The sequence below is a fragment of the Etheostoma spectabile genome, chromosome 16 (genome assembly GCF_008692095.1).
Source record: "Etheostoma spectabile isolate EspeVRDwgs_2016 chromosome 16, UIUC_Espe_1.0, whole genome shotgun sequence".
NCBI classification, from domain to species: domain Eukaryota; kingdom Metazoa; phylum Chordata; class Actinopteri; order Perciformes; family Percidae; genus Etheostoma; species Etheostoma spectabile.
Window position 1 is genome coordinate 15,800,512 of NC_045748.1, and position 14,324 is coordinate 15,814,835.

Genomic DNA, 14,324 nt, shown 5'->3' on the forward strand with positions numbered 1-14,324 from the left:
GTGTGTGTGTGTGTGTGTGTGTGTATTCAAAATGCTATGATTCAAGGTGTGTGGTATAAGTGAAGGTGAACCAAATCTCATGCTCATTGTCGCATCATTATTTTTCTTCCGTTGAAAGGAATGATTAGCATCAAATAATCCAAAGGGCATCATGTTCTGTACTTTGATGACCCTCTCAAGGTGTTAAGTCAAGGCTCTTCATATGCAAAGTCCACTCCACAGGCCCCAGTTCAATGCCTGCTGGTGTAAAAATACCTCTGGTGGATATTTTCATCTGTCTTGATGACCGCTGTTTAGTTGTGAAGACAATTATCGGACACATGATCTGTGGATATTTATAAAGCCAAGGCCCCCGTCTTAATTCATTCAAAGATATCAATTGCTGCGTGGCCAGCCAGACAGGCAGCCTGCCAACCAGCCAGCCTCTCCATTTCCATTTTCAACAGCAGCAATGGATGGGCAGCAAGGCAGAGCAGAGGCAGTCAGGGATGGCGTCAGTGGAGAGTTTTTAGCACGAGATAGGATTCCTGAAAGCCTCTATTTTCATTCACGGTTGCTCGGCCTTTATCGAGGCCCAGGACACTTTGTGAAAAGAGCATGAATGATGATCACTTCTGGGTCTGTTCATCACAAGACAGAGGGCAGGGATATTAAAACAACCAGGACTGATGAGAGGGTCTCATTCTAACAGGGCCCTCCCTGCAAACAGTTCTTACAGCAAGTGCACATTTATTGATATCCTTGAATCATAATTAATTTTGAGCCCTGACAAACGACTAAGAAGAAATTTAGTTAACAACACAAGCATATATAAAGCTGGACGTTATGCTTCTAACTTCCCTCTGTAGGATAGCATGTGAGGACCCTCTGCATTATTGTTAGTAGTTTTGACAGATTGACAACGTGTTACATTATATGCTGATAGGAGAGAATAGCTGGTAATTAGTCAGACTATAATAACAACCATAACATTATTGCTTAGCCATATTTGCAGCATTGCTGGAGGAGTGATGGTTGGTCCAACACTTTGGTCCAAACGGATGTAACACTGTGAATATTGAATAGATTGATGTGAAATGTTTTACAGATAATCACGGTCCCCAGAGGATGAATCCCGCTGATTTTAAGTAATCCCCTTTTGTCCCTTTGTTATTTCATATCCCTTTTCCCCTTTTCCTCCAGTGCCAACATGAGGGTGACATTTGACATTTGTGGTTGTGAGGGAATTGTCCTGTCAACTATTGAATGGATTCTCATGGAATTCTAGCCTCATTCTTACAGCCTTGATGGAGGATTTTGATGCAAAAATGTGGCACAGTTTCATTTATTCAACCTTTTATTTATCCTTGAGAGGTCATTAATGTGCCACCCTCATTTCCAATGTCATCAAGTGAGATTACAAAAACATATACAGAACATCAACAGTACAATCATACGAAATATAGAAAGACAATAAAACATTCAGAATTAGAAAATGATTTGATAAATACACAGGATAATATGGATGCAAAAGAAAATACAATTATGTAAAGCAGTTCCAAGTAGAAGTTTGCAGGTTTAAAAACCCAATTTCTCAATTTTCAAAAAGGCAAAATTGAGTTGCTGTAATTTGTTCAAGAGGAACTCTCAAACAGAGTTCTTTTAAGTGTGTTCACATTCTTTGGAAATGTGAATACACTCTGTCTGCATTAACTGTCTACAACATGTTTTTTTTTTTTCCTTGCATTACTGATTCATATGTGTTGCTTTGCAGGTTCTACTGGGACTTGATAATGCTCATCATGATGATGGGGAATCTAATCATCATTCCTGTGGGAATAACATTCTTCTCAGAGCAGACTACCACCACCTGGCTGGTCTTCAATGTAGCCTCGGACACCATCTTCCTGGTGGACCTGGTCATGAACTTCAGGACAGGGATCGTCAACGAGGAGAGCTCTGAGATCATCCTCGACCCCAAAGTCATCAAGATGAATTACCTGAAGAGCTGGTTTGTTGTGGACTTCCTCTCCTCCATTCCAGTGGATTATATCTTTTTAATAGTGGAGAAAGGCTTTGACTCTGAGGTATATAAAACAGCACGTGCCCTGCGAATCGTCCGCTTCACGAAGATCCTCAGTCTTCTGCGTCTGTTGAGACTGTCCCGACTCATCAGATACATACATCAGTGGGAGGAGGTGGGTATTTGTATGTTTGTCTGTGTACATCAGTGAACAGAAAAGAAATACAAAAGGGGATTGATATAAAAGCAACGAGCAGAGAATGCAGAGTAAGAGAGTTCTGGTTGTTTGTATTTCTGTGCTGCATTGTGGTTCTCTGGCTGGGTGCTTTTTCCCAGCAGCACAGTATCAACCTTGAAAGGTTAATGCGCAGATATAATTATGCACAATCAATACTAATAAGTGCTGTCAATCACCACTGGTCAGAAGGTCTATCTGTGGATAACAAGTGGTTATGTCAATTTCAGCTCATTGATGTGTGAAATTAATTCAAGATCAGAAATCAAAAATAATTGCCTCCCTTTTTTCCCCAAAAAATGCTTTACACAGTTGATATGGAATCAGGGCATAATATAATGTAGGCAATGATATTATCAAGACAATAATAGTGATGTATCTATATTAAGATAATGTAAATCAGAGGCTAAATGAACTATTTTCATAATATTTTGTTGGTGGGATTTTACTGGATGACTCTGGTGGATTGTGTGTGACCATCCACAAGGTTAAACCCCCTCAAAGAGTGATACATTATTGCCCTCCAATTGAGTCATTGCACTCCCTGACTCAGACTGTCTGAGTCTCCTGGTAACAATTTCATTACACACTGAAAGATTGTGCTTCTCCATATCGTGACTGAACCATTCCAGCAGAAGGATACTTTTAAGACATCGTGGCTGAAAGCACCGACTTAACGTTTGATTTAAAATCTAGCTCCGATAAAATGTAAGTGGTTGACCATAACGCCGTAACATCTTTTTTTAATAGGCTAGCCGCTTTCTCTCACCTTGTCCTGAATATCCTTGCCCCACAGTTCCCTGTCCGTCCATTATTGTCTGACTCCCCTGTTATCACTGCTGCCGTCCCTGCTGTTTGTTACTGGTTGAAGCAAATTGTGCTGTTGTCAGGGCTCAACCTGCACGCACTGTACGCTTCAATGATATATCAGTTACAATGGAGGGCAAACATAGTATATGCTATAGTTGTGAACAGTATCTGGCCAGAACTTGGTGTAAATAGTACACTTGTGCTCCCAAGCTATGGATCAGTGAACATTTATGGAGCAGGAAAAGGTCATCTTTGTGCTTGAGTACCAGTGAGGCGGCAGACTTTTACAGTGTTTCTGTTAGGTTATATTTTTCTGTCAGTGTGTTTTAAACTGTGTAAAATTACCCTTACTGCATAATGTGGCATTTGAAAAACAAAAGCATTTATTAATGCTTCAGCAAAGTATAATTAAAGCTTCAAATGTGGATTTACTGTAAAATACACACACATCACAAACCGTATTTTGAAAGAGAGCAGCATATGGATTTCAGTTGCTTAGTGTTATTATCTTGGCATGCACACCATGTGGGAAGTTGATTATGAATTTCAGATAGGGTCAGTGCTGTGTATATAATATAGCCGTTTTAGTTTGAAGAGCTGTATACAGTGGGAGGATGAGATGGTATGGACCAGGTTAGCAACACAAATAGACAGTGCCGCAAGGTTAATGAAAATCTGCAGTGAGCATGCAGGGAGGCAGGCAGTGCGGTATATAGGGATGTGTCATAATGCTTGGATACAACAGCAGAGCTCACAGCCCTGCGCTCTCACTTCCTCTCTCCCGTGCTCAGTCATTCCTCTTTGTCTCCATTCGTCTTTCTGCTTATCAAACTCTGCCTCAAGAATCCACCACCCCCCACCTCTAGCATGCCTTTTCTCACTATTTCACTCATGGTCCGTTATCCTCCTTTAGCACCCTGTCATTCTCTACACGTTGTTGTGTTTAACATTTGTATGCATAAAACTACAGTATAGAAATTAAATACAGTTATTTTGGTCCAACCACATTAGACCGACTGAATAATATAACAGCAAATCAGACACATCTACAGGAGACGTGAGAGGAAAGAAAAGGCACTCAGTGGAAATATTCCAAGCTGTCGTAACATGTTATGTGTAGGCTGCAGGATTAGCTCTTTAATGGAGGGACAAATGCAGTCTCCTGTTGTTGTAATGGGTTTCAAGCAGTGCACCATCATTACATCAGCCTTGGGACGGACTCAGTTAGTTATTCTGGCATTGAGTTACAGCAATATATCATCTTCCAGCCTGTATGTCCATCATTCCTTCATCTGTCATGTGCTCCCTGCCCCTTTTCACTTTATCATCGTCTCTTCCCTCCATCTGGGAAGTAAAGAGGGCCGTTATTTCATCAGCCCGTCAGAATTGGGCTAAGTCAGATTTGTCTATCTCTTATGGGTCTTATTCTGGGGTGTCTCCTTCTCCTGCGAGGCCTTTTTTTCCCTCACAGAAGCAGTATTTTCTTGCTTGGAGTGTTAGGCACTGGGAGTATACATGTAAAAAAGATTATAAAAGGTTGTCTTAATGTGTTATTTCATGTCACCATTTTTTTCAGTAAATATTTTTGCTTGTTAAAAGTGCTTGTGTCAAAAGAGGAACCTCTTATGGACAGTGCTGTTCGAAAGTGCTGGGTATTATTATTATTATTATTGTTATTATTATTATTATTATTATTATTATTATTATTATTATTATTATTATTATTATGGTTTATATTAAGCAGCTGAGTAGAAACTGTATTGGTGCCCACAAAGGAACTGATGCATCTTATTTAAGCAACTCACTCTGATTGTCACTCATTAGAGAGGAGTATTAGATGACTCCATCTGGCTGTGCCACTTAGACAGAAAAAGTAATGATGGCAAAAAAATCTGTATTTGATGCAATAGTTTGAATAAGCATTTAACTGGATTTTAAGATCACCAGTTTGTAAGTTTTTGTTTATGCAGTCTCTGGCCCTAGCTTACTTGGTGTTCGTGCTACTAGTTGCTACTATTTCTATCTGTATTCATTGTGCTCTGTGTGTTTGTTCAATCATTTATTTGTTTGCTCACACATAATTATTGCAATGCATAGTGCTTAGGGAAATTGCAGCATGCAGTGGGAATGTCACGCAGAGCTGTAAATACGCTTTGTACTCAAACACCACGCTTTACACCAAGTAACCAAATGGTGGCCGGTGCTCTGTTTACACATCTGGAAATTACTAAATTTTTCTTATATTCGTGTGTTCATGTAAGCGCTTAAATTAAATATTTTAACTGATTCTAAGTCAACATGTTTTCCGCCTTCAGTATGTGTAGCTTGTCTCAAAGACATGTATAACCTGTAGTCTACACAGAAAGTGTTTTAGGCAGAAAGGGCAATAAGAAATGTAGACACATCTTCTGCCTAGGGAAATGTTTTTTCAAGGGCATGTTGTTTTGCCCCTTTGCTGTGATCTTCAGCCTTTTTCAGCATTAACTACTATTTAAATTTTTTTTAGGATGAGCGAGCATTTTGCTGATTTTGATTTTTCTAACCTGGTTTCCTTTATGTTTTTCTTATTATTTCATGTATCTTAGATACAGAGTTATTCATCACAAGTACCTTAAAGGCCCAGTGTTTTTTTTTCCTCCAACTTCTGCTGTTATCTTTGGATATGTGCTAATGTTGGAGAGATCTTCTACGAATAATGTAGATTTAGATACCACACCGTCCAGTGCTGCTTTGGTTCATTGTATTTAATAAAAACATGTTTTTTTAAACTTCTGTAGAGAATCCCCACAGCTCCCAGTGCCACATCTGGCTCATCACAGCCACCAGGCCGCCCGCCAGATCCCAGCTCAAGCATAAGGGCTCAGGTTGAGCTTGTGGCAGCATACCATAATACAAACACACATTTTAATTAGTTAGTTTACTATTTAGTGTATTTGATCAAGTCTATTCTCTGCATAATAGTCATTAATGATGGCTTTATGAGACATCTGTTGGGACTCAATTATTGGTTCTCTTTGTGATACTGTGTTGAAAATTTGAATAAATACATTATTATTTTAAATGCTAATTTAGCGAATAGCACAACGAGAGAGCTAACATTAGTCTAAGCTTGTATTAATCCTTTCTAGTATGTTGGGACAACCATTGATACATGGCAATCTCATGTTATGATTTGAGGGATATTTGTCCTATTGACATTTAGCTGTGAATAACTTCTGCTTTGTGGGAGATGAGGCTTTGTGTTTAAATAATAGCACACCATTTGTGTATTACAACAGCACAGAGTCCGCTGTGTTCCAGTCTGTAACCTTAGTCAACCATAATTAATAAAATAACTACTTTATAGTGAAGGGAATATGAATAGGAGGTGTGTTTTGACACATTTTCCCTCCAATTTAGGCGTTGTTGTCCTCTTTAGTTAAACTGATATTGTGGTGTATCACAATACATGTTGTCTGGTCATGTAGCACTGTCAATTGTATTTTGATACTGTTGTAACACACTGTCACACCTGATCGCCACCTCTACAGTCAGTGTAAACATAGTAGAGTAGCAGCAGGACATGAGGTAATGTTACCATTTCACTTATCACCATACTTTGTTAGTATTTATTCTTATTCCTGCTCAAACGTGCCAGAGTCTCTACATACAACTACTACAATATAACACTTAGTTAGTTAGTTATAGTTCCTGAGTGGTGCGCTTCTTTTTCTTCCCTTTTCCAATTTCTTTTGTTAGGCTTTTGAACAGGTGCTCCTGGTGATGAAACTGTCATCATGTAATGGCATCGTGTCATCACCAGAGTTTAATTGCATAAATATGCCCTGAAGCATCCTTTTTCTAGCGCGTCTGTCAGTCAGATGCACAGTATGGGGTCTTGGTATGGGATGCTTCCCATAACCACTGATGTTGATTTATTTCATGATCTCTCACATGCAATAAGAACTATATTCATTTTTTATAGGACAATTAACTGAATGTGCGTGAGGCACATTTGCCTGTAGCAATGTGCTAGCCCCTTACTGTATTGCAGCTCCACTTTGTCAGCATCTGAATCCTAGAGCTGTCATGCAAAAGCAACATCCATGTGAGAGACAGAGTCATTTCTTGAGATCAGATTATTCTATTAATTCACTGTTAAAGCCTGGTAAATATACTAGTTTATGATTTGTCTTTGAAGCTGCATGGTTGTGTTTTTTTTAGGTGAGATAGGTAGTATCTGTTACAGCAGACTTCAAAGCATGATGCAATTGATCTGTTTTTTTAATATTATAACGTCTGCAGGGAGATCTTGTCCAAAACAAAGGTGCACAGTTGATTCACAGCTCAGTTGGTAAATTGATCTTAGAGGGAAAATGTGAGCCAACTGACCTGGGTATCTAATGCACTGCGTAGGATTAGAAGAGGAGACTTTAACTACATTACTCTGGCTAAATTTGGTCTCCACTGAAATAACCCACACTATTGTGTGATAGTCTGACAGAAGGCCTTTTTTTTACCTCTTCCATCTGTAGACACAGAATGTCAACAGACAGTGGAGGTGTTTGTCTGCAGCTTTTCACAGGGTCTTTTGTTTCTCTGTGGCATGATGAATTAAAGCCAATAATGAACTTCAAGGTTGTTTCTAGATATAGATTATTTTAAAAATAAAAACCTGTTGCATTCAGCACTTCTTATAATCTACAGTGCAGTTCCAAAATTATGTAGATACATCTGTGTAAAGAAACCAGACATTTCATGTCAAGGAATAAGACAAGAGAAGGTTGATAATAGGGCTGGCAGGTAATGATTATTTTTTGTATGTATATTATGTCTTTACCTAACACCTGATGTCTTTAAGTTGCTTTTTTCTTTAACCAAAAATCATATATTAACAGTTAGAAAATATGATACACTGACAGAAAGCACAAGCATTGTAAGATGGAAAGGTGATCACGATGAAGCCACCGTGTACTGTAATTTGCCACCTCAGCAACAGATAGTGTGGTGTCAAAGGAGATTAGTCGGCTTTGGTTTATAGACTCCTGTGGATTGTATTCACCTGTCTCTGAATAGGCTGTGCCAAGTCCTCAGTGCCTTGAGGCCTCCGCCCCACCAGTCCCATGCAGGGACACAGGTGCGCACACACACACACACACAGAAGGTGTGCTAAATCCTGAAGTGCTGAATCATGCGTCAGGTTGAAAGAGGGAGCAAGAAAGACAGATGGAAATAGAAAGAAAAAGATGAAACAAATGGATGGAGGGCTGTGTGTGTGTGTGTGTGTGTGTGTGTGTGTCACACAGCAGCAAAAGTGATTCCTGTACTGTGAGTTCCCCCTGATTGATTTTCTATTGTGTTGAGGCTCTTTCTCACTGTAATTACAGCTTGTAATTGAAGGAAGGACAAAGGTTTTTAAAATGTCACCCGGTAGTCTTCTTTGTCTGTTTGCATACTATCGACCGCCGCTCTGTTTCAGCTGCACAGTCTACTACATGTAGCAATTGTTAACAGTGACTAGAGCTATACCTTACACAAAGAAAACATCTATAGGTCTACAATGCAATCATCACAGAGAAAAGCGAATGGCATTTATTGGAAGATAACTAAAAGGAGCCTGGCCTTATTACCATGTTCTTTCAAATGGCATTTCGTTGTAGGACACTGACAACAGTGAGTAGCAGGGATATGACCGGCTGCAGGACTTTCCTCTGTGAAAGAGCGTGTTGGAGCAGAGCCGTTGGCTGATGACTGTATACAACTGTTTCCTGTGATATGATTTGATCTGATATGATGTGATATGCGAGGCTGAGGATTGTTGTGGGACTGTCATGTCTATGTGTTAGCGTGTGTGTGCTTCTGGATATTTCATACCCTGTAGCCTAGAGGTGGTATATGGCAGTTTGTTAGCACAACCAATCTTTTTCATTCCTGAAATATACTGTAAACAGCAGATTGCCAATACAGTGTGGAAATAATGACCCCAAATAAGTGCTTGCAAACATTAAATCAAAATGATAATTAAGCTTAAGGCAAAATGCTCATCTTGCACACAAACAATTAAGATAATCTCTGGAGTTCAATTTAACATTCCCTTAAAAGACTCACACATTGCTTGTGGAGATTTCCTCTAACTCTGCTAGAGAAGTTGCACAACCATGGACATGTTTAAACTTTGGAGCAGGTGTTAGCCCAGATTCTGTGTTGCTGCTGCACGTTGCACACGGAGCTAAGGCTACACAGCTGGTTGTTTATATTTAATTAATGTCTCCAACAAAACAAACGTGGGACATTTGACATTGTTCTGCAAAGCACACAAAGGTCTGGTTTCTCTGGAGGGTATGGTGAGGACACTAAGGGACAGCTTTTCTGTGCCTAAAGACGTACATGTCATTAATCAAACAGAGGCAGCGGGCTGTGCATCACAAGTGAAGTTTACATTTTATTTTGTATGTCTTTATGGAGAAAGGATGGAACTTTACAGATTGTGTGACAGTAACTGAATACAGACTAATGTCCAGGTTTGAATATAATTTCTACACCTTTTAAAAGGAAGTTGAAAATGTTGCAGCTGTGATAAACTTGTTATCCAATGCACCAGACATTTCTAGTGTGCATTTGGACACAGTTACACAGGAGTCTAGGGAGACATTAATCATATCAGTGTTACCCAAATCATGGATGCAGCTGCGATCTGAGCAGGCATGGATTGGTCATCGGGAGTTCCTTTTTTTTTTTTTTGATTGGCCCATAGAGAGAAGTGAGATGACATTGACCCACTTGTGTTTTTCATGTAAACACTGGCCATTCACATCCTTTACCTTTGGCTGATAGGCCCTCAGGGAACATCTGAACATTGGCCAATCACATTTTACTTTGGCCCACTACTATCCTACCTAAGCTAGAGAGCGCATTTAAGTCCCTTTCCCACTGGCGGCAAAAATAACTTAACAAAGTGCCGGTAGCTAGCTAAAAACACGAGATTTAAGCATGTCAATTATTTATGTCAACAGAGGACAAATATTGGTTATTGAACTAATGTTAGTTATGTAGTAGCATGCTAAGGCATTTGCAAACATGGTAATGTTGCTTTCTGATTTATAAACATTGCACAATAAGAAAAGTTGCATACTGTGTACAAAATGCAGTTTTAGCTTAATTTACAGACTTGTCACTTGTTTACTATACAAGACACCCGGGCCCTACCCTCAACTTTTAGCCATCTTGCCTCAGGAGAAGTGTCAGTGAATACATTATCATACTTTGTTACCACTCAGCTAATTGACATTAAGGATTGGTATTCAGGGTTCAAAACTTTTTGTCCACCAGCCAAATACTAGTGAATGTTAAAATGTGACTTCTGTTTGGCTGGTGAGTCAAGCAAATCTACCAGCCACTTACATATTTTACCAGCATTTGTAAAAAAGTAAATAGTAAATAGTGTTGATGTTGAACCCTGCTGGTACATGTGTTGAAGGGGAGTGCAAGGACTGTTGGTGTCCGTCCGATTATGGTGGGCTGGTCTAGTTCTCAAAAGTCAAGGGCTGTTTTTTGTTTTTTTTACCCCAGTCCAGCCTTGGATCTGAGCTTCTGTCTGCAAGCCCCTTCTCTGCTTTGGTGCTTCTCTGTTTGAAGTGATGTTTTTCTGCTTTTTTCAGTATTTCACATTGTGTCCCTCCATCTTTTTAGACTGCCTTTAAAAGTTAAATGACTTATTTTGCAAAAATATCTATACATACATATTTTATGAATAATGGATGCAGGTGAATTGATGGTTGTTTTCAAGCTCATTGCTTTATTATTATTATTAATAATAATATAAATATTTGCTATTCTATTCTGAGCAGTGCATATTTGACCTGTGTTTTTGTGTACATAGAGTTCACCTGAAAGTAAATGCCTACACAATAATGAAAAGGAACATAATACATGGAAATTAAGCTACAGCTTGATCTGTTATCATAAAATAAACGTGCTGTGCGGAGACTATCCAACAACATGCATAATTGGACAAAGTCATAAAAGAAAATTTGCTGTCCATTGCTACAAAGCACTTGGCTACTGAACAGTGAATTCACTCACTGTTCCCTCTTCTTCACTCTTGAATTTTTCATCACTGCTCAAGCTACACAGTGGCATTTGTGCTTGTGCATGCTTTATCCCACTTGGTTGAGCAAGTCTTAAAACAGGAGCAGTTTTTTATGGAAAAATGCTAACAAACTAAAATTTCCCTGTTAACAATAAACATGTTTTGCATCTTTTTATAATGCCTCCGCAGCTGCAATAGTCATGGTTGGGTTGTCCGTTCATCTGGCCGTACCATTCTCGTCAGAGCAATAATTCAGCCTTGAGAGAACATCTTCAAATATGGCACAAACTTCCACTTGGACTCAAGGATGAACTGGTTAGAAATTGATGGTCAAAGGTGGACGTCACTGTGACCTCACATAACACATTTGTGGCCATAATTCAATAATTCCTATGTCAATTATGACAACATTTCACACAAACGTCTAACATTTTATTCAACATTTTATACTCAAAAGGTCAAAAGTCAGGATGATCTGGCAAGTCAACATAGCATTCCAAGATGGGAGAAAAACGTGCTCTGGTTTATTGGCATTTTTTTAAACCAATCACAATCGTCATGGGCGGCGCTAAGCTCTGGACGGAGCTGCTGTAAAATAATTGTGCAAGAGAAAACTCAGATTGGAAGGACAATGGTCCTCATCAATACACCAGAGTTTAAAATCCCAACACAAAGAAAGTGGAAGAAAAAGGACATTGGCGAAAAAATACATGCATCCGGCGGAATTTCTAGCTACACCAGAGCAATCCCGGAAGTGGAACTATAGACTAACTTGACACGAATGTTTGGTGCCCACCTAGAAACGATGGTGATTTTAAAGATCTTCTGTGCTGCTGGGATGAAGATGTGTGTGGAGCATTCACTTTTTGCCAAAAAATACAATTAATACCTTTTTTATTAAATTCCTTCAAAGTCTTTGCTATACTGTATATATTCTAAGTCAGGACAGACGTGGATGTAAACTGCAACTTGACTAGTTGGCGGAGGCAGTAATTCTAGTTCACGTTTGACTGTGTAAATGCTTTGTCTTTGTCTGTATTTCACTGTAAATAATGTGTGTTTTGCTATTGGAGGACGCACCAGGGTATTGTGGTATTTTAGTGGTCACTGTCATGAACAGATTTGGGAACCCCCACCCCCGTAAGTAGTACTGCAGAGCATGACCAGACAGGCTGTTGGAGGCGAAGCAGACCTTCGTTGTCTCAAGTGTGGGGGCTGCAGCCTGCGGGGGGGCTAAAGAGCTCTGTCACTTGTCTTTGTGTGACAATCTGCCTGTCACACATTCACATGTTGTGAAAAGGGGGACATTCCCCTGTGAAGGAGACAGCCACAGGTTTATAGCACCAACATCAATATTAAATATACTGGACAATAACTTGTTATTTTTTCTATATATTTAGGAAATGTGCCTTTTAAACACTATATTGTAATTTTTGTGTAGTTGTTGATGTTTTAAAAATAAAAATACATTTAAAATGTAGAATTATCTTTCTCACACAGATATTAATATAGTGCATTTCACATCAACAGCATCTCACATTTCTTGGGGTGCAGTTCTTTTTTGGTGCAGCACTTAACAATCTTCTCAAAAACAATCATTTTCCTCTCCCTGTACATTTTTTTTCTATTAACCCTGTCCCACACACACGCACACGCACACACACGCGCAAGCAAAGTCTCACACACAACAGTCTAATGGACTCCTACAGTCCAATTTTGTCTGACAGACAAAAATGAAGTACAATGCTTTTACCCCTATTGTGCTGTGTGTGTGGTTGTCCTCTCTGTTTTAAGACACGGCTCTCTGACGATGAACATAATGTGCCTTGACTCATGTACTTGCTCAGCTCACTGAGGGAAGCTCACTCTTGGTCCTCGGGGTGGAAAATCCCAGACTTCACCGCCTGCAAGAAAGAGTTGTTCCTCTTTAATCCCTGTAGAATTAGAACCATTTCCCTTGCCAAGTCACTCAGTGCTCCTTCTGTTGCTAGTTGGTCTTGTTAACTGCAGTAGAGAGTGTTAATTGACCATATGGTTCAGAGTACAGAGTTAATTGTCAGACCCATGGTTTAATGTAGAGGGGAAAGTATAGCTTTAAACACATTATTTCTGTTTTGTAGAATCAGATGCTTTACAGACATTTAAAAAACATTGTGATTAAAGTTAGTATGCAACAAATAATGCCTGCACAGCAGCTCCAATACACAATTTTACTGACATGTATTGGTTACATGAAAAGAAAAAAAAAGTGTGGATTGGTGGTGGTATGCAGGTGTTGCTTTTGATATATCAAATATCAGATGGGCCACACATACACTCAAACAAACACGCTGTGTCTTCTAGATACCTTCATAAATTGATCAACAGGATCAAGGAGGCTGGAAAGCATTCAAGTGAAAGAAGATATAGGTTAAAATTGGGCTAGATTGTTAGCAGTCATATGTTTCAAGCTTTAAATATACATATCACTGTATCCAGTGAAAACATGTATTTCCATATTGGGTAATTTTGCTGAAAGATCAATTAAAGCTCTTTAAGAATATTCTCTTACGACTTGTGAACTGTGTGTGAGGCTGTGTTCCGTTCCACAATGTACATACACAGTACTCCCTACTCCATAATCCGTAAAAAATGTTCTGCCACATGGTATGGTTTTCTTATTGATTACATCCCAGTTTGCAACACAGTAATACAACAGATACCTTATTTATTGATATTGATTGATTTCAATGTTGATCAATGCAACACCAAAGATTCTATTGTACCTTAAAATAATTTTTTCAAAATCGTTTCAGTTGTTCATTAACTCATTGGAATGAGACATTGTAATATTGGTAACAATTTCCCTCACAAGCTGTAGGGGGAACAAAGAGGAAAAGTGCTTTGGTGCCTACTGTAAAGGTGCTGGTTGATAAGTAGCTAATGCTAATGTAATTCTTGGTGGGTAACATAAGGTTACAACCACGTCAAACACGCTAATTTATTTTTAGTATGATTGTTTTGACCACGGTTAACAACTCTGGAGCTAACCCACAAATTCATCAGTAACGTTAACTGTATAGATTGACAACTAATCTAATGGTAATTTAGCTAGCTAGCACACCTCTGTCTTCTGCCTCAGTCTCCCGGCACTGCAAGGCTTCAGTTGGGATGAGAGCTGACGACAGCCCGGTCCGCGGACACATCCATTCCACAGTCAGCCCCCAGCC

The 14,324-nt window shown here is 39.2% G+C and overlaps 1 protein-coding gene across 1 annotated transcript in view; it reads left to right on the plus strand.

Moving 5' to 3' along the window:
• Positions 1–14,324, plus strand: part of hcn1 (hyperpolarization activated cyclic nucleotide-gated potassium channel 1) — a 66,840-nt gene that overhangs the window by 5,121 nt on the left and 47,395 nt on the right. The window contains exon 2 of the mRNA XM_032540306.1: positions 1,754–2,177. Coding sequence (XP_032396197.1) covers positions 1,754–2,177 — 424 coding nt within the window. The remainder of the gene's footprint in view (positions 1–1,753; positions 2,178–14,324) is intronic.